The sequence below is a fragment of the Epinephelus lanceolatus genome, chromosome 23 (genome assembly GCF_041903045.1).
Source record: "Epinephelus lanceolatus isolate andai-2023 chromosome 23, ASM4190304v1, whole genome shotgun sequence".
NCBI lineage: Eukaryota > Metazoa > Chordata > Actinopteri > Perciformes > Serranidae > Epinephelus > Epinephelus lanceolatus.
The window spans coordinates 3,007,549-3,032,991 of record NC_135756.1 but is presented as its reverse complement, the minus strand read 5'-3'; the positions used below and the strand labels follow the sequence as shown (position 1 = coordinate 3,032,991).

The 25,443-nt window shown below is 43.4% G+C and overlaps 1 protein-coding gene across 9 annotated transcripts in view; it reads right to left on the bottom strand.

The window, feature by feature from the left end:
• Positions 1-6,519: 6,519 nt before the first annotated feature.
• The window catches only part of shank3b (SH3 and multiple ankyrin repeat domains 3b), a 70,879-nt gene continuing 51,955 nt past the window's right edge, over positions 6,520-25,443 (bottom strand). For 3 of the 9 annotated variants that reach the window (XM_033614460.2, XM_078165461.1, XM_078165465.1), the window contains 15 exons: positions 23,701-23,876; positions 23,500-23,613; positions 23,330-23,405; positions 17,597-17,679; positions 17,085-17,209; positions 16,861-16,993; positions 16,550-16,630; positions 16,430-16,447; positions 15,599-15,729; positions 13,712-13,805; positions 12,880-13,494; positions 12,024-12,317; positions 9,615-10,908; positions 9,481-9,507; positions 6,520-7,627 (listed from right to left, as the gene is read on the bottom strand). In XM_033614460.2, the coding sequence (XP_033470351.2) occupies positions 7,033-7,627; positions 9,481-9,507; positions 9,615-10,908; positions 12,024-12,317; positions 12,880-13,494; positions 13,712-13,805; positions 15,599-15,729; positions 16,430-16,447; positions 16,550-16,630; positions 16,861-16,993; positions 17,085-17,209; positions 17,597-17,679; positions 23,330-23,405; positions 23,500-23,613; positions 23,701-23,876 (3,856 nt within the window). In that variant the 3' untranslated portion in view covers positions 6,520-7,032. Of the gene's footprint in view, positions 7,628-9,463; positions 9,508-9,614; positions 10,909-12,023; positions 12,318-12,879; positions 13,495-13,711; positions 13,806-15,598; positions 15,730-16,429; positions 16,448-16,549; positions 16,631-16,860; positions 16,994-17,084; positions 17,210-17,596; positions 17,680-23,329; positions 23,406-23,499; positions 23,614-23,700; positions 23,877-25,443 lie in introns of all 9 variants that reach the window. The other 6 variants (XM_033614461.2, XM_078165462.1, XM_078165466.1 and 3 more) reach the window with 5 other exon arrangements.

Here is a 25,443-nt window from a genome sequence, read left to right as displayed (position 1 = left end):
TGTTTTTCTCATTGTCTGATTGGATGAACTGAGAAGCGGGCCAGTCTTTGAGTGTCTGGCCGCCTGCGATCCATCAACAAAGTCTACGAGTCAGATCCACGCCTCGCTCCTCTGTAGCTCCACCCTCTCATCCAAATATGGTCACTTCTGGCTCCAAAAAAACAAGATGGCGACGGTCAAAATGCTGAAAACATGATGTGACTTTGCATTTCCTAGGATAGCGAAGGCATGACTCGCCCTACTCTCCCTCTGATTGGCTAGCACTCATCGCCTGTTGGGTGGGTGGGTCGGGTTTAGGCATGGCGGGTAACAGCGGTTCTGACAAGGGGTAAAAACATCTGGGTAAGTCAATCAGAGTAGGGCGGGTCATGCTTTCACCATCCTAGGAAACAAAACATATCAATGGGTGACGTCACGGTTGCTACGTCAGTTATTTTTACACACTGTATGGGTGCGCCTCGTGTTTTTCATCCTGTAAAAAGTGCTCTGTCTGATCGGGGCCTGAAGATGTTTTTAGTTTGCACGCAGGATCAATGTGACCCAATCACAGCTCTCTTTTCAAACTACAACTCCAATTGGGAGTTACATGCGTAACCAAGGTTCTAAGAGACGCTAAGTTACCTGAAATAAATACGGGGTCAAGTGCTGACAGCCAGACGGTGAACTTTAGTTACTTAAGCTCAATTTAACAAGAACTGATAAAAGATTAGAAAGAATTCAGATGTAGTTAACGGGTTTGGATTCACGCTGCCGGGATCTGATTTCTGTTTTTATACGTCTTTCTGGGGAAGTGTTGCTCAGATCAGACTGAACAGACTCTTGCTCAGAACACTACAAACTAGCATGATGAACTCAGATATAATTTAATTAATCATACAAGTTGGTTTTGAGTTAAATTATTATTATTTTTTAAATATATATAAACTCTTGGATTCATAGAGGATAAACAGCTGATGTGTGTCTGTTTACGACTGAATATCACACGCAGCTAAAGACTTTATAGACTACAGTCTACCAAAATATTACTGTATACATTTTATTGTCTACTATACTTTATATTTTACACTATAGCTACATCATTCTACCATAATATATATTAAACAGACTATAGAGTCTACTGTAATGTGCTGTACATAGACTATACATTCTTTACCTCTGTACTAAAGGGCACTGTGAACTTGTACAACTTTGGGATTCATGATTGTGGTCTTGGCTCGTGTTCAGGTTCTTCAGTTGGGAATAAAAAGCGTCATAAACGCTGTAGATTTGTTGTCTTGGAAACAGGCACTGGAACGTTGATTGTGCTTCAGAGGGCGATCCCGTGTTAGGTAGTTTGACAGCAGTGTGAAATTAGTTTGCTGTGTGAAGTTATTAAGACAAGAGGGAGGTGTAGCAAAGACGAGGACAACAAGTGTCTCCGTCAGTTAAAATCAACAGTTTGTGATTATTAACTTCTGATTTAAAAGAGAAAAGTTAAGCTAGCAGTTTCCTCCTGCTTCCAGTCTTTGTGCTAAGCTAAGCTAAACACGTCCTGGACACACAGATATAAGTCTCCTCATCCGTCTCTCTTTAAGATCACAAAAGCAGGGACAGTTTCTGTAAGAGTTGTGTCCACTAATGTTTTTAACGGTGCAGTCAGACCAGATTTTGAAAGGTGAACTTTACTTGCATACTGTGGTGAAAAGCTCGACAGTCGTGCTGTGTGTGCAGGGCTTTAAGTATAAAGTGCGTCAGCTAGCATGGCTGGCATGGTCGCAATAGCAATCCAAAAAGAGTAAATCAAATCAATCTTATCTAACGCTATCATGTAGGTCTGGGCAAAATATCCAAATCTGATGAAGTTTTGAGTTTGCACGAAATGTCTACGTGTTCAAAATCAAGTTATAACGACGTGCACAAAGAGGCTGCAGATATGAGAGACACAAACAGCAGGAGCATATTGTGGGATCGATGACTGTAGGCTACATAAAGATGGACGACATGACAGCTCCATGGATGTATAAAGAGAACTGGATACAGCGTTGGACGCTAAGCCCGTTAATTCTTATGGAAGCTGCTCAGTGGCGCATGAAGCCAGAAAACTTCAACTGACAAGTGTAGATTTACCTGAATCTTCTGGGCCAATGCAGCAGACGCACTAAAGACTTACGCTAGCCGAGCTGGCTACTTCCATTTAGCGCTCAGCTAATTTCACTGGGTACAAAATTATAGAATCATATGGCCCTTCCAGACTTTCCAAATGTTATCAGACTGAATGGATCAAATTCTGATGGTGGAACAAGTCATTTCACAGGGTTGGTGATGCTCTATAAAATGTATACGCTAATTTACAGACGTCTCTTTCACATCTATGGGAAAAGTCTTTTTCGGGCCCAGCGGTATTCCATGATGGACCAGGAAGTTGTAATTCCATGCTTAGCCACTATATAAAATTGGCTTCAAAGCCCGGTGCACTTCATGGCAGCCTGGACAGCTCTGCAAAAGTGAAGCCAAAACATCTGGATCGCCCCCTGGTGGCTGGCTGCAGTATTGGTCATAAAGCCTGCCCCCTCCATGTTTGGGGACAGGACAGATGGGGCCAAACTACAATCTCAAAGTACACATGAAGTAAATGTTCCCCAGAGAAGATTTTACGCAGTTCTCATCACACTGATGTTTGTTCATTTTTCTGACAAGTTTGGTTTTAATTTGTTATTTGATGCTATAAATGGGGGTCTGATGTCCTGATTGACAGCTGTGTGTGTCATGTGTGTGCTCAGGATCAATGGCGCTACTTGCAGTTGGGTCGGGCAGAATTCAATACTCAAAACTACTGCGCAGACTCTGGCTCCAAATGACTTCACTAATGCCAGATGGCAGCAGCTGTATCCAGGATATTTTGGCTTCACTTTGGTGCAGTAGCCAGAAGCTGAAGACATGTCGTCCATCTTTATATAGTTAATCCTGCAACTGATAACCTTCAGAGTATATTTCAATCAGGTTTTAGCCTTTCTGCATTTTGATGCTTAAAATAAATAAATGCGGCCATGTTGCCCGGCCCCTCTGAACTACAGAGTCCTCTATCGGCTCATGTATCTGGATATGCGGCAAATGACCCGCACAAAAAAGGTGATTCGCGGGTGGTCTTAAATTTACTAAGGTTCAGTTTTGGGTGAAAAAAAAAAGAACGTGCAGGTCGGATTGTGGGCATCACATGATCAATATATAAAAATAAAATGAAAATAGGAATATTTTAATGTTTTAATGCTCTGACTTCGTGTGTCGGCTCTGTTAGAATATGAGAGGCACATCAGTCAGGTGTGTTACTAACAGGCACGTTAACTGTGCAGATGTGCTGCTCAATATTAAGAGAATAAGCCAAAAATAGTCATTTAAATATTATTTTCTAAATTACCTCTGTTTTAAAATATAATATCTTAGTTTCACATGTATGAAACATCCCAAAATAATCACTTTACACGTGCTGCCTAAAGAAATTATTCCAGCAGCACACAGTTATTGTAGGGTTTTGGGTCGGGCTGTGGATCTTGTGTTGGTGGAACTTTTTGGTCGTATGTGCGGGTGGTGGAGCGGGTGTGGTAATGCACATCGTGGTTCCTGTTTGGAACTGTCGGTCTTTAAATCAGACCTGTGCAGGACTGCTTAAATGTCATCAACTTCTATAGCTATTGTTGAACCAAGCAGCATTTGTTGTTCTCTGACACTCACAGTATTTCACTGTGCAGAGATATATAATAGAGAGTACTCCCCAAATTAGGCGTCCAGTTCCACCTTCACTATGAAATTGGCTGGACACTGGAGAACCAATCATATTGGGCTCTTTTGTGAGGTGGGATCAACATGCAACTAGAAGTAAATACAACTCACACCCTTTGTCACTGAAATGAAATTTGGTGTGACCACTTTTTAACTCATAAACACAGATTTTGTGACTTGATGTGATCACACCGTAAACTGTAATTGGTCTGTTTTAAACTCTATTTACGGCCCCTGGGAAGCTCTATATATAGTCTGGAGGAAACTCCACGTATGGCAGGGACGAAATCCCCAATATGGCAGGGAGGAAACTCCATATATGGCCTGTTCCTGGCGAGTCACCATTACTGTGAGATGGTCATGGCAGGTACAGCCACACTCGGTTGATTAATTTAGGATTGACAGAGTTAAGGGGGGTTAAGATAAGAGTTTTGTGTGTCAGTGTGTAGGGACGGTATAGGAGGGGAAGAGGAAAGGTATACTCTGTACAGATGGCTTTAAACAGATAGCACCATGTACAGTAAGCCCTCGATAAGCAGGTTAGAAACCAGAGAGGTTTACAGTTGGAGCTCCGCTGCAGCTCTCCCTGAAACACACAGCACATCAGCACAAAGTCACACTCATTGACAAATCATTATGAATCTCAAAACCGAGAACGACCTTGAAATTCAACTCATTGTCAAATCATAAGGAACTCAAAATCATTTTCCAAACTATTATAAACTCTGTAAGTCATCACCACCACATTATTATTACTTGTTATTCATAAATTCTAAATGATCGGCGTCAAGATATGAACTCAAAATAAACACAAATTCTTCATGAGTGATATTTGGAAAAAAAAATAAAAGTCACAAGAAAAGACGGAGAAATATCCTCAGCTAATCTCCCGTTGCTGTTGTCAAGGTAGAGACTCCCAGTAGCTCGCTAATCGTCCAGCTCTGCCAGCAAAAAGTTCAGCTAAACTCGTCTGGGGAAGCAGAATAGCACGAGGAAAAGAACCCATCTCGTTATATTTGTAATCAGTTTGTCAGATCAGCTCTTTGATCACCTGTTGAGATTAGCAGTGAAGCTCTGTGTCCAGCTGTGATTAGCTTCGTATGCTAACAGGATGCTGTAGAGCACTGTGTGGATGCTATGAGCTAGCTTTAGTCAAAACGCAGGTATTCCAATTAATTTTTTTCTGGTGATTAAAATTAAAAAAAAACTGTTTAATAGCTACGTTACGTCAGTATTCGAAAACAATTCACTAGCTTACAAATTAGGCTGCTAGCTAGCACAGAACTTTCGCTAGCTAGTACAGAACATTTGCTAGCTAGCACAGAATGTTAGCAACTGTAGGTGAAATTTCTCCAATTCTTTGGAGAGTAGAGCTGCAATGATTAATCCATTAATTGTCATAAATTAAATTCATCGCCAGCTAATTTGAGAATCGATTAATTGGTGTGAGTTATTTTTAAACAAAAGAAATCAAAACTTTCTGATTCCAGCTTCTTAAATGTGACTATTTTCTGCCTCCTTTCCGGCTCTATGATCATAAACTAAATATCTTTAGACAAAACTTTGGGGCTTTGGGGAACACTGATCGATATTTTTTTATCGTTTTCTGACATTTTATAGACCAAACAACTTATCGATTAATTACGAAAATAATCGACGGATTAATTGACGATGAAAGTAAGCGTTGCAGTCTTATTGTTAAGTGAGTTGACGCAAATTCTAGAAATGCAAAATTAGCTAAAACATTACATTGAAGCTTAAACAGTTAATTGGTTAATCAACTAGTTGACTGACGGTAAAAAGAAAAATATTGATTGCTTAACTGAAAATTCACAGATGACTTCTCAAATATGAAAATTTGCTTGTTTTCTTTTATAATGGTAAAACTAATAACTTCAGATTGTTCGTTGAGTCAAAGTTCAATTCATTAGCTCAGTCAGCGTAACTTAAGAGATAACATTGGATTTTATTTTAATGTAACTGGCTGTGAAGCCATTTTGGCACCAGTTGAGTCGGCATGTTAGCACTCCAAGTTCCCTCGACTCAAAGTCAATTGATTGTTGGTTAGTTGCCTGAAATAAAGTCTGTGGTTAACATGTTCTAAACAGACTTTCACATTTTGTTCTATGACAAAAAAATACGTCATTAAATACCCCACTCATGAATTTTAAGGCCTTCAGGTGTCTTAAAAAAGGCGGTTCAGTTGTTATAAAGTGGTTAAATGAGACTACACATCATCACGCCAAACACGGCTTCACAGCCTTGTCACGGTGGCGACGTTAAGTCATGTAGCAGCAGTGTAGTTCATTTATAGCGTGATGTTTACTTTTTGCTTTAGTCAAAATCATGAAGTGGTGTGCAACACAACGTGCAAGTATCATGGACATTTGTTTGCCACAGAGATTATTTTCTGCAATAATCCAAAATCCAATGGAGAAATCCCGTCGGCTTTTTGTTTAGGGAACCAGGGTGATGTTAACTTCTGCTTTGGCCTACAAAAACCTGTCATCCCTGATGCACTCTATTCTGGTAGATCAAAACGTACATGAATTTGTTGAACACCGATGCAGGACCAGCTCTGTACGACAAAGACTCTGCCTAGAAACCTAAAAAACTGACGAATATGGATCAAATGTTAGTCTTTAACTTTCTACTTTAAGGTTTTTTCATATTTTTGGTCATTATATTAGTAGTATAAAGTAAGAACCAAAAATTGTCTCCTCCTTGACTCTCAGGTCAATGCCCGAATCAAATTTTTGCGTTGGGGTGGTTGGTGTATTTGGAGGTAAAGTCCAATGTAATTAATCTTTGACTGCAAAACCTGGTGGAAAAAGAGCAGTGCACGCCGTTATGGCTCCTGCAGCTGTTCTCTCCATTGGAAATGATGGCTATGCTCTGTGCGTTGTTGGACTTGAACTGTTGGTAAGAAATCTGCCAGAAGGCTTTAAACTGAAGAGAACACACTGGATCTAAGGCAGCCTGGTTGTCAACTCAGACAAAGCTTGGTGGTTAACTGTTACTTCTTTTTACCTTTAAAAAGATAAATACTGGACACAGACCTCAGTGGCACCCGTCTGTTCGGGTCGATCAAAGAGCTGATAAGCCAAAATGTCAGCGAGATCACTCAGAGAGGGCTCAACATTGGTAAAAAGGTCTAAAGATTCAGTCACTGCTAAGATATCCTAATCAAAGAGATGGCCTAGTGTCTGACCAGAGGTCAGAGGTTATGAGGTCACAGTTCAGGATGTCTAGAGGTTAGTGGTCAGAGGTGAGGGGTCAAGTGGAACCATCCAGCAGCTGTCTGAGAGCCCTCTCGATGTTGATTCGGTGTCCCAGTCTGGTGACACCCAACTCCACGTAGTCCTCCTTGGTGAGGGCGGGGAGATGGGAGCCTTCGATCTCGTGCTCCTGGAAGCGCTGGCGGTGTTCGGCCAGGCCCACGCTCTCCAGCCAGTCCCCCACGTCATATTTATTCCACAGGTTGAGGGGCCGCTGCCTCCATGGCCGAAGGGCCAACAGGGGCCCACTAAGGACCGGGGACGGGCAGGGAGAGGCGTGTGGTGAAGGTGAGGGTGAACGGGACCTGGTTCGTGCACTGGCGCTTCGCATCACAAACCGAACCTCTTTTGGTTCTGAGGGGAGGCTGAGACTGGACGACTTCAGGATGGTTAGACCTCGACCCGAGCTCAGATCTGGCCTTTCAGAGCAGGGGGCGGTGGAGGAGGGAAGCCCTATTGACCTATCAGATGGGGAGGGAGAGGGGGAGGGGCTCCGGCGGGTGACGGGGTAGCGGCTTCCTGGTCGGACTGTATAGCTGGCTCCGTATCCTCGCTGGGAGATAGTGTGGAGTTCACCAAGACTGGAGAACAACCTGCAACACATCAAACAGTGAATGAATGATATCACTTATTGTTATCACCTGGTGTTTCTACAGAGTTACTAACTGACCACCCTCGCTACGCTTATTACTGTTGCTACACCTGTTAACCTCTCTTTTCTAACTATAACCACAAAAACTGTGGCAGATTTACAACTCTAAAGTGCTGCAGGAATGTATTATAAAACCTGTAAATGAGTTAGCATGTTAGCATACCTGGTTCCCTTGCCTCAAAGTCAATGGGTTTTGGTTAGATGCCTGAAATAAGGTCTGTGGTTAATGTTTTGTTCTATATGACATAAACTATGTTAGTAAATATCCCACTGATGAGTTTCAAAGATTTTATGTGTCTTAAAAAAGACGTTTGCTAACAAGTGGCTAAATGAGACTACAGAACGTTGTCACGCCAAACACGGCCTTACACCCTCATTGTGGTGGTGACACTTAAGTCAAGTGACTTTAGTGTAGTTCGTTAATAGCCTAATGTTAGATGTTTACTTCCGGTGACTGCATTTAGGTCTCAAAAACTATGAAAGTGGTTTTGTGATGGTTGTCTTGCTGAAGAAAACGTATCGCAAACATTTGTTTGCCACAGAGCTTATTTTCTGCAACAATCCAAAATCCAGTGGTAAAATCCCGTAGGCTTTTTGAAGAGGTAACCATGGTGACGCTAACTTCTGCATTGGCCTACAGAAAAACACCATTCCTGCAGCACTCTATTCTTAGTAATAGTCTACTAATTTTGGAGGCAACAGTTTTTTTTAATTCAAAAAGAAGTACACAAAAACAGCTGTCCATTTCTATTTTGCCGACTGACTCAACTGCTAGCTATAGCCAGCTAGCTAGTTAGATAATTAAAGCTAATGTTAACTCAATAGTTGACCCCTTTGAAACTGTGGACCCTGTGAGAAAAGGTCTTAAATATGCTTTTGATCGTTACATATATAATATTATTGCTAAAAGCCACCTACTGACGGTCCCAAGAGTCAGAACAAAACACGGTGAAGCAGCGTTTTGTTATCATGCAGCACAAACCTGGAAAAACCTCCCAGATGATGTTAGACAGCCCCGACACTGAACAGTTTGAAGTTAAAGCTAATTTAGCATTTAGTAATTAATTTTATGTTTTATATCTTTTTTTTTGTCTTTACTCTTTTCTGTATCCTTTATCATGTTTTATATTTTATTGCTCTGTAAAGCACTTTGAATTGGCCTTGTGTATGAAATGTGCTATACAAATAAAGTTGCCTTGTCTTGCCTAAAAGACTGAGGCTAAAGCTAATATGTCTCAGGACACACTCTCACCAGTTAATGATCGATGTAGAGGACATGAAAACAAAGGGCCAGCATTGTTTTTGCATTATAGTGAAGCTAGCTTTCTGCTGAGTCATAAAACAGTATCATAAGAATAAATGTCAGATAATGTAATTGATCACTCAAATATAACCCTGTGTGGATCTTTGGACAAACAACAAATAAGTTTGACTTGGGCTAGTTAATGCTATGCTAACTCTTAGCCTTAGAAGTAAAGCTAAGGTACTATTATAGATGGTTAGCTAGTAAGTCAAATATGCTAATGTTTGCAGCTTGCTTAAATCACTCTTACAACAGCACCATGCACACCACATGTTGAAAAACACAAAGCTGACAATTGGACTGGATTTTTTTGGGCAGAGGTGTTAGGGAAATGGTCAATGCCAAGGTTTTATTCAAAAGACGGATAAGACAGTCATGTCAGGCATTTAGTCGTTAGTCATCTGTCAAGAAGGTGCAGGTTAGTTGACTGTTAGCCAATGAAAATTATCTCTTAGCAATAACGGGAATGTTTACCAGAGATAAAAACCTACGATTTACTCTCTCCATTGTCCACACATCTGGAACAACACAAACAACAGATTCTGTTACAACACACCTACACACACACACACACACACACACACACGGTAGTACTATCAGGTCAGTATAAGGCATCGTGTAGTACCTGGCACCTCCTACCGGTGACCTCCGGCCTGGATCGAGGGGACTTGGCTCCTCCCCCAGAGAGTGACTGTCTTTGTTGAGCAGCTGTAGCCGATTAGCCAGATCCAGTCCGGACCCCGCCCTGCCGCTCAGCTCCAGAGCTGATGCCGACCGGCTGGTCAGATCCACAGCTGACCCTGACCCCTGACCTCCTAGAGCTGCTGGACGTCCCCCGTCATCTGGGCTGAAGCCCCGCCGCTCATCACGGTCGTCTCCGCCCCCCCACAGCTTGGACCTCCTCTGGAACAGATAGCGTGGCTGCCGTCCACCACTGGTGGGGGAGGAACAGAGCGGTGAGGAGGGGGAGGAGCAGGATGCAGCAGACGGGAGGAGCTCACTGTCTGATGATTGCTTCAGCAGCGGGTCCCGCAGTGCAGAGCGGCCCCTACCGATGGGTGAACGAAGGCGTGGCTTAAGAGCAGATGGGGAGGTGGAGGGGGAGGAGGGTGACGGGTGAGCAGCAGGAGGAGAGGAGGGGGAGGTTGGAGCAGGAGGGGAGGCCAAGGTTATGGAGGGAGGGAGGGAACTGGGGGAGGAGGAGCTGTCGAGGAGCCGTTCGTCACCTCCTTCCTCCTCATCACCACGCCTACCTAGGGAGTCAGGACCACCCTCTCCTCCCCCTCCCTCCCCGCCCCGCCGAGGCAACAAGGTGAGGGAGGATGGGGGAGGAGGGGCGGGAGGGCTGGCAAAGGCAGCAGGTGGAGTTACCAGGCCGATTCTGCGAAGCTCCTCTCTAGTCTCCTCATCACTGGACGACAACAACGCCGGTGGGAGTGTAACTGTGTAAGCCCCGCCCTCCTCCTCTGAGCTGCCCACTGTGAGGCTTCTCCGCCTGTCAATCAAAGCATGAGTCTCATTGGCCAGCGCTGGCAAGGGGGTGGGTCTCCAGCGTTCAGGGGAGGGGGCAGCAGGTGATGTCACTCCTCCCTCTGTTTCAGGACGCTCCACCTGTCCGTCAGGGAACAAGGGCGGTGTTATGCGTTTATGCCTCAGTTCAGGACTGGTCTGAGGAGTGGTGCGCTTGGTTCGCTGCTCGGGGCTCGTCTGAGGGGTAGTGCGTTTGGACCGTGGCTCTGGGCTGCTCTGCGGGGTGGTGATAGGAGTGCGCTTATGTCTGCCCTCGGGGCTGGCAGCTGGGGTGGGTATGGGTGTGGTGGAGGCAGATACATGTTTAAGTCGAGGCTCTGGGCTTGGCGTGCGGGCAGTTAGCGCTCGTTCTCGTGCAGCAAGAGCCAGGGCGAGGGGAGATGAGGGGTCTGAGAAGAGAGCAGATGATTAAAGGTGGCTAAGTGTTAGTATGGATGGAATGTCATGCTTCGGTATATTTTTGGAGCTGCAGATACTGCTCTCAGTTGGGTTAGTGATTACCTTTCCAGCAGACAGCTTACTATCATTCATGGTCATTTAAAATCATCTACCTCCCCTCTGACCTGTGCAGTACCTCAAGGCTCTGTCCAAGGCGCCCCTCTATTTTGTGCAGTGCTTCAAGGCCCTGCCCTAGGTCATTCCTCTATTTTGTGGAACGCCTAAAGACTGTGTCTAAATTGGCCTTCCATTTTGTGGAGTAACTCAAGATTCTGTCCAAGGTGCCCCTTTATTTTGTGCAGTGCTTCAAGGCTTTGCCCTAGGTGCTTCCTTTATTTTGTTAAACCTAAAAGCTATGTCTAAGATGATCTTCTATTCTTTGGAGTACCTTAGTCCTAGTTCCCCTTCTATCTTGTGGAGTACCTAAAGGGTCTGTTCAAGGTGCCCTTCTATTTCGCGACAACCCTCAAGGTACTTTTGTAGGCCCGATCCAATTTTATAAATTACTTCAAGGCACTGTCCTAAGACCTCCTTCCATTTTGTGGTGTACCTCAAGGCTCTGTCCCTGGTCCCCTCTATTATGTGAAAGTACCTTGAGGCTCTGTTTGAGGTGCCCCTCTCTGTAGTGAAGTATCTTGAGGCTCTGTCCTAGGACCTAAAAATATTGTGGAGTACCTCAAAGCTCTGTCCTAGCTTTGCTTTTAATATGTGGAGTACCACAAGGCTTTATCCTATGTCCTGAACACTTATGTGGAGTAAGGCACTGGTCTTTTTTTTCTTTTATGGAATACCTAAAGGCTCTGGCCTATGTCTTTTTCTATTTTGCAGAATATGTCAAGGCTCTAGCCTTGTCCTTTTCGATGTTGTGAAGTACCTCAAGGCCCTGTCCTATCTTTAATTTGACTATGTACTTTGAATCGGCAAAATCCTATGTAATCATAGCACTTCTTTTCAATGCTATGCCAGTGACATAGAACTTTGGAGAAGTTGGAGAAAGGTAGTGCTTTAGTTCCCAGAATTGATTATTGTCATACAGAATGCATCCAGAATGTGCTGTCAGACTGACCTAGAGGCTTCCCAGTCAATGGGTGGAGGAAGGTGTGAGGCGTTGGTGAGGGTGACAGGACCGGGGCAGGAGGGGGAAGCTCGCCGAGGTCGTCCATCGAATGGCTCTGAGTCAGCAGGGGCGGCACTTGGTTTTCTGATCCGGCTCCCTCCACAGACAGGAAGAGAGATGACCGGCGACCCTGAACCCGAGCGCGCTCTGAAAGGACCTGCTGCTGGTACAGCTCCGCCCTACTGGGGCTGCTGGGTCCACCTCCGTCTACTTTCAACAAATCATGATCTTTGATTCCAAGTCCTAGAAGAATAAAAATATATGGAGTCAGACTGGTGGGAGTGATGATTAAGAGTCTACAGCATTCAATTTGTGACTCAATCCTGAGCACGTAATGAGACATTTTGAGTGCATGAAAATGTTTCCTGCAAGCACATGAATTTTATTTTGTAGAGAAACAATTAAAGGAAAAAAAACAACTTAATTTTGGCAAACAAAAAAAATCAATTCAGTACTCAATTATTTGCTTGTTTCCTATTATCCATTTTAGCTCAAAATAATAAACTCTCAAATTTTCTTTTCTGTGTGCTTCCAAGATTTCCCACAAACTGATTGGCTGTTGTGTCTCCAGTTTGATCACAAGTAAATTAACGGTCAGTAGGTAAGCACTGGGAAATGATAAGGACAACACAGGAAATAGCTTGTACAGTTTTTGTAACCGCAATGAAATTTCATTTATAAGATGGTCTGTACTTTTTAGGTAGCTAGCTAGCCTCTGACATGTAGCAGTAGCTAACTAGGCTAATTGGCTAACTTGCTAACACAAATATAACTCAGTAAGACAACAGGTGTGAGCGATCCTGACCCTGCTCCTCTACAGGAAGTTGTTTCAACAAAGGTGACTTCCTCCTCTGTGGCTTGGAGGGTGCAGCCTGCTGTCCCACGTTAGCATAGGGGTTTTCTATTGGTCGTCCCCGGCGGCGTGACAGTGGTGAGTGGCCAAGGGCGGGGCTGGTGCTGTGGAGAGACAGCGTGGAGGTGTGTGTGGCGGTGTGAAGCGTGTGCGTGGCAGTGTGCGTGGCGGTGTGCAGCGTATGCGTGGCGGCGGCGGCGTGCGCATCAGGTTGCAGCTGCGGTGGCGTGTCCTGCAGGATAATCATGGACCTCGCCTTCCTCTGACGCTCAGCGTGGGCGTGGCTCCTCGTCGGTGAATCGGAGAGCTCCTGGAGCCTCGGCTCTGCCCCCGGCTTAAAGCTGGAGCGGGTTAGACCGTCCCCTCTGGCCGGGGGAGGAGGCGGGAGGAAGGAGGGGGGAGGGCCAGAGTCGAGGATGAAGATTGAGGTGCTGGAAGCGGAGGCGGAAGGAGGAGGGGGTGGAGCTGTCTGAGGAGGAGGAGGGATGAAGCTGTCTGTCAGTGAGGAGCTCCGAGGAAACCGACTTTCATTGATCAGCGCTGAGATCCTGTCGTCCTCAGGCGTGCCTGCCGTGGAAACGTTAAAATAAAAGTAACCAACAGATATTTAAAACTAAATAAACAAACAAATGTGTTAGGGTTAGGGTTATGACTGAACATAAATAATGTATATAAATGCTTAATGAGTACTTTCAATTTTGGTACTTCTTCCACCACCATCTCTCGTACTTATGTGCATAAAATACCACCTCTGTGTGTGTGTGTGTGCGTGTGTGTGTCTTACCGAAGCTCTTGGTCCTGGACATCCCTCGGGGTAAAGCCATGGTGCTTTTCTCTGGAGCTGAGGGGGGCACCAGACCCTGACGCTCGAACAACGACTGCAGACACAAACACACAAACTCAAAATGTACATTTTAATATAGTCGTCAGGTTATTGCTGTGTTTTCTTACTTTGCAGTGCGTCGAGCTCTCAGGGTCACTGTACTGAAAGGGTTAAGTTAGGCTGCGATTTACAAGAAAAATGATGCTGTGCGGCAGCAATATCTCTCTGGTTCCTCTTCAGTTAATTCCCCTCAGGACCTCTGAGATTTATCTTGTGAACCCTTGTGGGCATGGATGGAAAACTGAACGGGCCTACCAAGAACAGGTCCTGGGGCCCCAAAAAACCAGAGGACTCCCTAGTTTTCACCTGCAAAATGTCACTCAAATTAACATGTACCGACCACAGAGAAACTTAAACTGACCACAAGCAGACAAAAAAAGTCCACAGAGAGTTGTAAAGGAACTGCAAAGAATAACTACAAGAACAAACTACCACAAATGGACAAAAAAATGACAAAAAGACACAAACAGGGTTCCCGCACATTTTCATGGACAAAATTTTAAAAGTTTTCCATGACTTTTCAAGGACCCATAATCATTTTTCTCCCCTACATGCCTGGCGTTTTTCAAACATATCAGATTCAAACTTAATTTAAACATAATTCAGCTGCCACACATGAAGTGAAAGACGAAACGTGTGGAGAAAATGGAGACACGTACATGATGGTAAACAAAACGTCACACGTAGAGCTACGTTGCGTTGAAAGCTACAGAAAATGACTGCGATGTTACATTACGTTATGGAAGATTACTGTAACAATTTCATTACACAACAAAATTCTATGACTTTTCCAGGCCTGGAAAATGTGATCATGAAAGTCCATGACTTCTCCAGATTTGCAATGACCTTAGGCCTGTTTCCACCGCAGGAACTTCGGGGTAATTTTACGGGGCCGGGGCTGTTGGTGCGCAGGAACCACCGCAGGAACCACCCCCGAAGGACAGAGTTCCGGAACTTTTACAGGGGCTAAACAAGTCCATGCCTCGGGATAGGTACTCAGAACGGCCCCAAGAGACTCCTGGCTGGGGCTTGGGGATTACTTGGTGCTGATTGGATATACTCAAGACGGGATGTGACGTCAACAGAAGGCGGCAAAATAGCCGGCATTTTTAAAACTCAGCAGACGTCCTCTCCTCTCCTTCATCGCTTCCACCACCATGTAAACGAAGAGACACGCCAGAAACCCAGCAACCACCTCAGCTCCTTCCATGTTGATAATCGTCTTTCTTATGTCTGGTTTCTTCTTCGTACTTCTGCTTCTTCTTCTTTGTGTGATTCTTTGCCGCGTCGCCCCGGTCAAAATGGTCACACAACGATTACGTCACATTGAGAGCCCGGTAACTTTACAGGAACCTTCCTCCTACTCCGCTCTCTCAGTGGAGACACGGTGGTTGAGAGGGCAGAGCGAGAGGACGTTGCTGTAGTAGTTCCTGCCCCCCAAATAATACCAGGAACTCTGCAAAAAAATGATGCAAAACCACCACAAAATCTGTGTGTCTTGCTTCTGTGTAGGAGAGGTGGTGGGGCCTTTTGCACATCTGTGCCCAGGGGCCCATTGTCTGGTATTCTGCCCATGCTTGTGAGGGTCATCCTCTAGGTTGGGAATCACTGAGAGTGACTGTATGCACAGACTTCACCCTTAAATGCAGAACTATCCATCTTAAGATCTTCAGAAATCATGTCCCTGACAGTCATTAATACACACCTGATGTTTGGATATTTTACAGCCTTTAATACTCGTCATATAGCACTAACTATAAGTCGCAGTAATGTTGCTGGTAGTCTTACGTTAATCTCAGCTTGTGTGATTCGGCGGCTGGTCGGTCTCTGTTTCACTGTCGCCGCTCTGAAGTCGTCTGACGGTCGACCCCTCAGAACGACTTCCTGTTGACCCCCGGCCAACATCTCATCCAGTTTCTCTGCAGGGAGGAGACATGATAAAAAAAACAAGATAAACAAAATAAAAAACAAAACAAAACAAAAAATACAAAAAAAATAAAAATAATGAAACACAAAATCACGACACGACCATAACAACAACAACAACAACATGACATCAGTCAGCAAGGCTGTAGCCAGGACTCAAATAAAAAAAGAGCCAAATTTCACATTTATTTATTACCTGAAGTGTTCACATATATTTTCTATAAATGTTCCCTCCCTACAGGTGGTTTAACGTCTTCTCTACGTCTAATGTGATTGTCACTGTTGCTGTTACTGACAGTGTGGCGACAAAATAACAACAAGGATGCAGTTTTTGCTATCAGTGCAATAACAACACTAATGACATGTTATCATTACTGTTATTACTTTATTGCTATTATCACTCAAATTTTTGTTTCTGTCCTTCCTTTTGCGTTCACTTTTTTTCCGTGTGTGCTGTCAGAGCACTTTGGATCAACTCTGTTTGTGTTAAAAGTACTTTTATTCTGAATACTTCCTGCAACACTGGCGAGGACATGCGTCAGCTACGGCCCTGGCTGTTACATCACTGACACACCATGACATCAGTGCAACATCATGCCATGAGATCAACATCCATGTGTACTACAGTGTCGCATCACATCAACAAACGCCACAAACAACAACTATGACATCATCAGATCAGATGCGACTCACCGTAGCGTCTCCTCCTGGCTGCAGACAGAACAGAGGTCAACAACACGCACTCCTACAGTTTAACTTAACTCTGCACTGTGTGAGTGTGTGTGTGTGTGTGTGTGTGTGTGTGTGCTTTACCTATGTCCTCCAGGTCAGCGGTCATGGACTTGGATCGGAGTGTCAATGAGGTGCTGGGGGCTCGTTTTGGAGGGGGCGGAGCTACAAAGCAAGAACCAATCAGATCACAGTTAGTGAAAAATAAAGGCATTTGTGTGACCAAATAAAGTAAGATCACACGTCAAATCTGTTCCCCCCCCCCCCCCCCCCCCAAAAAAACGGGGCGCTAAACCAGGTGAATGAATGAAATAAAAATAAATAAACAAAATAATAAAATAAATAAAAAAATAAATAAAATAAAATAATAAGTAAATCAAAACTCTGAGCTGGACCTTTCTTCCTGATCAGGTTGGATTCAGATTTCCTGGAAACAGATACGACCTTCATCAGCAGTCGACTTCCACCCTGACGGATCAGAGAGACGACCTGCCGGTGACCCACCTTCACCACGTCATTGCCGTTCACCTGGACGACACACAGACAGGTACGTCACAGAGCTTTAATGATCTGTAGCAGAGATCTAATGAAGCCACACATCAGAGGACAGGTGCGTTACCTCTATGAGGAAGTCTCCAGTCCGTAGCCCCGCCCTCCAAGCCACGCCCCCCTGGTCCACTGACTCCAGGTACTGGAGGGCAGGGAACGCAGGGGTGGGGGCGAACTCCTCGATGGGGGTCTCAGCTGTAAAGAGAGGCAGAGTACTTTTACTTTAAGTGTATCCTGATGCTAATACTTTTGTATTTTTACTTTTAAATGCAGGACTTTTACTTGTAACAGAGTATTTTTACTCTGTGGTACTTTAACTTAAGAGAAAGATGTGAGTGTTTTTTCCATCACTGGGTGCTAGGATGGGGGTTGTAGTCTTTTCAGGATAAGACTCAGTGGACTCTGTAGTTATTATGAAACGACACAGCGAGGAGTTTTAAAGCTCACTGCTCTTCCTCTGAAGACTTCACTCTGTTTTAAATATCTCTCTTTTTTCTTTCCCAACACCTCCAAACACCCACCGCTCCTCCATCCATCCATCCATCCACTCCTCCATCCATCCATCCATCCTGCTGTTTCTACCTTTAGCTCCTCTTAGGACAAAGCCGAATCCTTCGCTCTCTCTCTTCTGCAGCACGGCGGTCTTCTCCTCAATCACATAGTCACTGACAGACAGAAACAGGAAATGTTTTCAGGTTGTATGTAGTTATATGAGCTGTAGAGTAAATGCAAAGCGTGGAGAGGTTCAGAAAGCTCACATACAGGGGCCGGTTGCACAAAACACCTTGAGGTTTCTCCTTAAAGGTCCAGTGTGTAAGATTGAGGGGGATTTAGTGGCGTCTAGCACTGAGGATTGCAACAGCTGAAACTTCTCCTGGTTAGAATTCCTTCAGTGTTCATAGTTCAGGAGCTGAATTATCTCTCTCTCTCCAATACAAACAGACCAGGAGATTGAAACCAGTACAAACACTGAATAAAGCAGTTTCACTTTACAAATCAGTGTTCTTTCGTTGTTGTTCAGCCTGTCTCAGAGGGGCTGCTAACTACAGTGGCCAATGTGAAAACACGAAGGTCCCTGTCTAGAGCCAGTGTTTGGTTTGTCCGTTCAGGTCTACTGTAGAAAAAAACCCGGCGAAAATGATGATCTCCGTAGACGAGGACCTCCTCAACAAGTTCCTGAGAATGTTTCACAATAAAAGCCTGTTTGGAAAATGGAGGGATTCTCTCAGCTGAAATGATAATGGGCTTTTAATGTGAAACAGATATAGGAAGTGTTGAGTTTGAAATGACGGCGCGATGCATTATCTTTATCAAGGCAAACGGGGGCGATTAAAAGTAAAAATAGAATGAGAAATGATGGCCTGTTTGCAGTCTGTTTGAAATGAGGCTGGTAGCCTCTGCAGCTGTGCTGAGTAAAAGCCACTATTTTTTAATTTTCTTAGTTTATGTCCGTCTCCATTATGAAGAAATAGCATTGTTTACTAGCTCGATGCTAATGGCAGTACTCAGCAGGTTGATAAAGTGCCTCTGCTGTTTCACACCATCAGTTTTTCCTTTTTACTCTGTGTCCTAACGTCCCTACAGGAAATATCTACAAGGCGGGGCGTCGGTGGATTAGTGGTTAAAACAGGCGCCCCATGTCGCAGCGGCCCGGGTTCGACTCCAGCCTGTGGCCCTTTGCTGCATGTCATTCCCTCTCTCTCTCCCCTTTTCACACTCAGCTCTCCTATCGATTAAAGGCAAAAATGCCCGAAAAATATCTTCATTCTGGGCTGTTGTTGTCCTACAGTTTCCACAGTAGCAGATCACTCTGTGTTCCTATTGGTCAAAGTGACGGCTGTGACGGGAGAAGTCGTGAACGACAAAAAGAAAATCAAACATGCTAGACTCTCTGTTGAAACATCGTGAGGCGTCCCAGACGTGACGTCGGTTGTCATCTACTATGACCCACTACTCAAGATGAAACGATGGATTATCACGTACAACACTCGTCATTCATGAGCCGAGCCGATACCGTACGACCCTATGTTGGGCCATAATCGGGCTGATATCATGTCGTGTGAACCCGGCATAGGGTGACGAAAAACGATTCTTAACTTCAGGTGATTGCACACTAAAGAAAACATACTTATATTATTATCCATTCCTGCCAATATATCCCCCTAAATCCTCCACACTGGACCTTTAAATATTACACTTAAGGCTTTATTTCTCCTTAGCTGAGGAACTTACTTAAGGGTGTTGCACAGGAAATGGTTTCGTTCGTTAAGGAAAAACGTTAAGGCATGTACGGCACTGAAATAGATTTTACAGTTGTAAAATTCTAGAACTTCCATGGAGACCATTTGCGTGCAGTTGCGCTTGTGATACATGTTACCACCTCACCTGTTCTCCTCTCAGAAAGTTGGCCTAGAGATCGTCAAAAAAATGTCAGAAGAAAAGAAACAGACAACGGGAAACAACAAATATGGAAGATAATTAAACAAAAATCAATTCAAGAGGGAACACTCTTCTCCGGACGCGTCCATTTTCTTCACTTATCGCCATAAATTCGTCCTCGTTGCTGTTAAGATACGGTTCAACCATATAACTAACATTAAGGGAATACTTAAGTATAAGACCAAGATAAGGAGAAAACCTTGTATAGCACTTAAGTGAACATCTTAAGGAAACCTTAAGGAGAAGACATATGGGTGTTTTGTATTTATGTAGCACTTTTAGAAACACAGTTACAAAGTGCTTCACATATATAAGTACAAATACAAGTATATACATATACGTATACATACATTCATACATACACTCTTAGAAATAAGGGTTCTAAAAGGGTTCTTCCACAAGGGCTGAGGTTCTACCCAGAACCAATTGCTTCTGAAAAACCCTTTTTGGAAGAACCATTTCTTCAAGGATTGAACATTTACCCATGTTTCACTTGTATTGTTAAATGTAAGACGTATCTAGAATCCCCTTAATTAATTAATTTTACTTGTGTTCTGCCGCAGTTGATCTCTTTACCACCCTTTAACGCCATGCAATAACACATGGTTTGCTGAAATTATTATTATTATTTGTATGGGTACCTGGTACTTGGCATTTTGTATTCAGTTCTAGTATGGAAATGAGTGTCCCTTCCCAACCCTAATGTGCTAATGAAATAGTACAGACTGTCGTAGTGGAAATGATTTCACGAAATCTCCACCCCCTTAAAAACATTATTGTGAACCACAAGTGTCTCTTGACAGGTTTCTGGATGAGGACCTTGGAATATAAATATATTCTCAGTAAATACCCCTGAGTGCGCCTAGACATAACCCTTGAAATATAGAAGGGTTCTCATTAGAACCTGGTTGGATTTAAGATGAAACCCTAGGAATATTAAGGGGTTCTTGGTAGAACCCCCAGGGTGGGTTCTAGATGAAACCTTTGGAATATAAAAGCGTTCTTGGTACAACCCTCTTGGCTGGTACTCAGTATCCGAATTAGCCATCAAGGTTTTCTTGAATCGTTCTTAATCTGGTCCCTCCCCTGGGACCACTTTGCCTTACCAGGGGCTATAAGCCCCGAACAACACAGCTCCCAGAATCACAGGGACACGCAAACCCCTCCACCCCTCCACCACATTAAGATGGCATTTCTCGGTTTGGTGTGGTGTCTACAGTGTTGCGAACACTGTGCTGGATCGTGGTGGTGAAGAGGGAGCTGAGCCAGAAGGGGAAATTTTCGATTTATGTCCCAACCCTCACCTATGGTCATGAGCTCTGGGTAGTGGCTGAAAGTATGAGGCTGCAAATACAAGTAACGGCAAGTTTCCTCCGTGGGGTGTCTGGGCTCAGCCTTAGAGATAGGGTAAGGTGCTCGGACATTTGCGGGGAGCTCAGAGTAGAGCCGCTGCTCCTTCACATTGAAAGGGGTCAGTTGAGGTGGATCGGGCATCTGATGAGGATCCTCCTGGATGCCTCCTGTTAGAGGTGTTCTGGGCACGTCCCACTGGTAGGAGGCCCCGGGGCAGACCCAGAACACACTGGAGGGATTACATATCTCATCTGGCCTGGGAACGCCTCGGGTCCTCCAGGAGGAGCTGGAAACCGCTGCTGGAAAGAGGGACGTCTGGGGTACCTTGCTTGGCCTGCTGTCCCCACGACTGGGGCCCGGATAAGTGGATAAAAATGGATGGACATATGGATATACTTTCTTTGGTAGAATCCCGTCTGCGTTCTTGATAGCACCCTTAATAATATGAATAGGATAGAACCCTTAACCCCAATACAATACCCTAAGAGAGGGTTCTGGGTGGAGGTATTACACCATAGAACAGATCTCTGAAGAATGAACAGGTCTTCCAGGAACTGAAAAGGGTTCTTCTACAGGAGAAAAAGCCTAAGAACCCTGTATGGTTCTTCCTAGCACCTTTATTTTTAAGAATGTACATACAAACATACCCACATACGCATACATATGCACAATACGTAGACATGAATTAATTGAAGCACACGACCAAAATAAACAAAGCTAAAGGCAGAGTGTTTATAAAAAGGCTAACCTATTCTTTTTCAGTAGCCGCTTATAACAAACCACAGATTCAGCAGATCTGATGGAATGGGGAAGGCTGTTCCAAAGTTTGGGAGCTACAGCCCCATGAGCACGGCCTCCTCTGGATTTGAAGTAGGAATGGGGAACAGAGAAAAGGCCTTGATCAGAAGATCGGAGTAGCCAACAACTAAAAAAGGGGCTCAACAGCTCGGCTATATATGCAGGGACCAGGCTGTGCAAGGCCTTGTAAGTGATTAGTGAAGTCAATCGTGTGCTTTACTGAACGCCAATAAAGAGAGGAAAGAACTGGTGTGATGTAGGACCAATGACAGTTTTTGTTTACAGCCTAGCCGCGGCATTTTGCACCAGTTGAAAACGAGGTGGGAAGGACTAAATGATGCAAGAAAAGAGGGAGTCACAACAGTCTAAATGAAAAGATTAATGAGTTTGATTTTTGGAATTTCTCAACTGAAAGATACTGACTGAGTTTGGTAACGTCAGCTTCACAGTTCAAATGTTAAATGCTGGTCAAAATTCTAGGTATTTTATTAAAACCTTAACTCGGAGTTTAAGGAAAATCCTAACCTAAGGTGTTTTGTGCAACCGGACAATCCTTAGATATAGTCTAAACAGATAATTCTAAGATCTAATATTATGCTTGGGGGGATTTGTGAAATGTATTTATGTAAGAAGTTAAACTATCAACACCAGTTTACAAAGACTACACGAAACAACTACACTAATACTAATGTTAACTACACTAATACTAATGCTAACTACACCAATACTGATGCTAACTACACTAATACTAATGTCAATTACACCAATCCTAATGCTAACTACACTAATACTAATGCTAACTACACCAATACTGATGTCAATTACACCAATCCTAATGCTAACTACACTAATACTAATACTAACTACACCAATACTGATGCTAACTACAGCAATACTAATGCTAACTACTCTAATACCAATGCCAACTACACCAATACTGGTGCTAACTACACTACTACTGATGCTAACTACAGCAATACTAATGCTAACTACTCTAATACTTATGCTAACTACACTAATACTAATGCTAACTACACCCATACTGATGCTAACTATACCAATACTGTTGCCAACTAAAACGGCACCAATACAAAATACACAGTACTAATGGTAACGACACCAATAATAGTGCTAGCTAGTACCAGTACTGTTGCCAATGAAAGCGAATTTAAAAACTTTTTTAGGAGATAATGTTATGTGTTTATACAAGTAAATATACATAGATAAATACTTTTATATGTGGAGACATAGAGCAATAGCAATAGTAGGAGTGAATTTAAAAAACGAATAAATAAATATGAAAACAAAATAAATTACAGAAATGTTATAATAATACAAAAAAAAATCACAGTCAAAAGCCTGTATTTAATTAATTTAATAATCTACCTGTATTTTATGTAATATTAAATGAGGCTGTCCTAAAATGACTCCAGCTTTTCATGAATGTCATCTTAGCAACATCGAGAGTAAAATTATGATTTTATTAATCTTTTTAGCAACTAATTACGGTGTTTAAAGCAGCTTTATCAACTGATATTTGTAAGCATACCCTGCTGTATTTATTGAACTATGTAAAGTTATTTTATTAATGATGTGATATTAAAGCCAATGAATAAACTAACTAACCAAGCGGTGGTGGGGGGTATATCAGTACCAGACCTGTGTGAGGGGCACTATCAGGGGGTAGGTATAGCACATGCAGGAGGTGTAATGATGGTGCCTTACCTGTAGGAGGTGTAGTTGTCATAAGATCCTACAGTATAATGTCTGAACAGTCGCTTGGTGCGGTCCTCTCTCGTTTCTGAAACATACATCAACATATATTATAAAGTACTGTACATAAATATGGTATCAAATGTCCTACTATTTATATACAAATATTTATATTTCTTTACCCAGTCGTGGGTCATATTGTCTCATCTGGACTTCTTCAACACAGTCAGCAGGAAACCATCCCGTCCTTCCTTTAACACTTCCTTCCCAGAATCCTCCTTCACCTATTGACAGAACTGTAGATCCACAACACACAGAGTGTTACAGTATCACTACACCAACAGGTACTGCTGTCTCAACTGTACACAGAGCTACAGTCTGACCTTTGACCCTCTCTCCTCGGTGCAGCTGGATCTCTCCGGTCCCCTGGGGGACGTGGGACCGGGTAGCGATGAAGGTGCGTCCTGGTACGGCGCTGTACAGCCTCCTCTTCCTCATTTGAGGGGTTAGAGGAGGGGAGGAGGGGGGACTGGTCTCCACATGACCTCCGCCACTCGGGCTGCAGACAGACAAGTCAACCAGCGACAGTGTAATTAAACTCACCAGGGCTGTGTCTAACGACTGGTTCTTAACTAGCTACAATAATACTGTTAACAAATACACTGTTATGACTAAGACTACTAAAACCAAGGTTTAAACAGCACTGTTATCAACTGTGTCATCTACAGCAGATCTGTTGCCAACTATTATTAGTTATAATAATATTTGAAATTGCTTTAAAACATGGCAGTCACATTTATGCAGCAAAGTCAAGTAAGGATTAATACTCTGTTACTCAAAACCAAAACAGAACTACACTGATACTGAGTGTGCAGTTGGGAACAAGGAATATGGCTGCATCTGGTGCTGTTGTAAACTCCACCATTACTAATGTCAAACAAAGTACTGGTGCTAACTACAACAGTACTGATGCTAACTACAACAGTACTGATGCTAACTACAACAGTACTGATGCTAACTATACCATTACTGTTGCCTACTAAAGCAGTGCTAATGCAAAATACACCAGTATTAATGCTAACTACAACACTAGTAAGTTTCTAACTACACCAATACCGCTGCTAACTACACCAGTGCTAATGCTAACTACAACACTAGTAAGTTTCTAACTACACCAATACCGCTGCTAACTACACCAGTGCTAATGCTAACTACAACAATGCTAATGCTAGCTACACCAATACTAATGCTAACTACACCAGTACTAATGCTAACTACACCAGTGCTAATGCTAGCTACATCAATACTGATGTTAACTACACCAGTACTAATGCTACCTACACCAAGGCTAATGCTAGCTACACCAATAGTAATGCTAACTACACCGATGCTAATGCTAACTACACCGACACAAATGCTAACTACACCAATGCTAATGCTAGCTACACCAATACTAATGCTAACTACACCAGTACTAATGCTACCTACACCGAGGCTAATGCTAGCTACATCAATACTGATGTTAACTACACCAGTACTAATGCTACCTACACCAATACTAATGCTCACTACACCGATGCTAATGCTAACTACACCGACACAAATGCTAACTACACCGATGCTAATGCTAGGTACACCAATACTAAAGTTAACTACACCAGAATTGATGCTAACTACACCAAATCTAATGCTAGCTACACCAGTACTGATGCTAACTACACCAATACTAGCACTAACTACACCAATACTGATGCTAACCAAACCGGTACTGATGCTAACTACCAATAACAATGCAATGCTGTTACCAAAGAAAGTGGCACTAATGTAAAATAAACAAGTGCTAATGCTATATACACCAGTATTGATACAGACCACACCATTACTCAGGAAACTTCACCAGTACTAAGGCTTTACACACCAGTACTGATGCCAACTACACCAACCCTAATGTTAACAATACCATTACAAATGATACCTAGACCAGTACTGATGCTAAATGCAGAATTACTGATGCTAAGGACACCAGTACTAAAGCCAGCTACATCAGCACTGATGTCACCTACACCCCAGTGCTGACATGGACTAATAGTTGTATCAGCTGGATGACATGTTTGACTACAACAGTG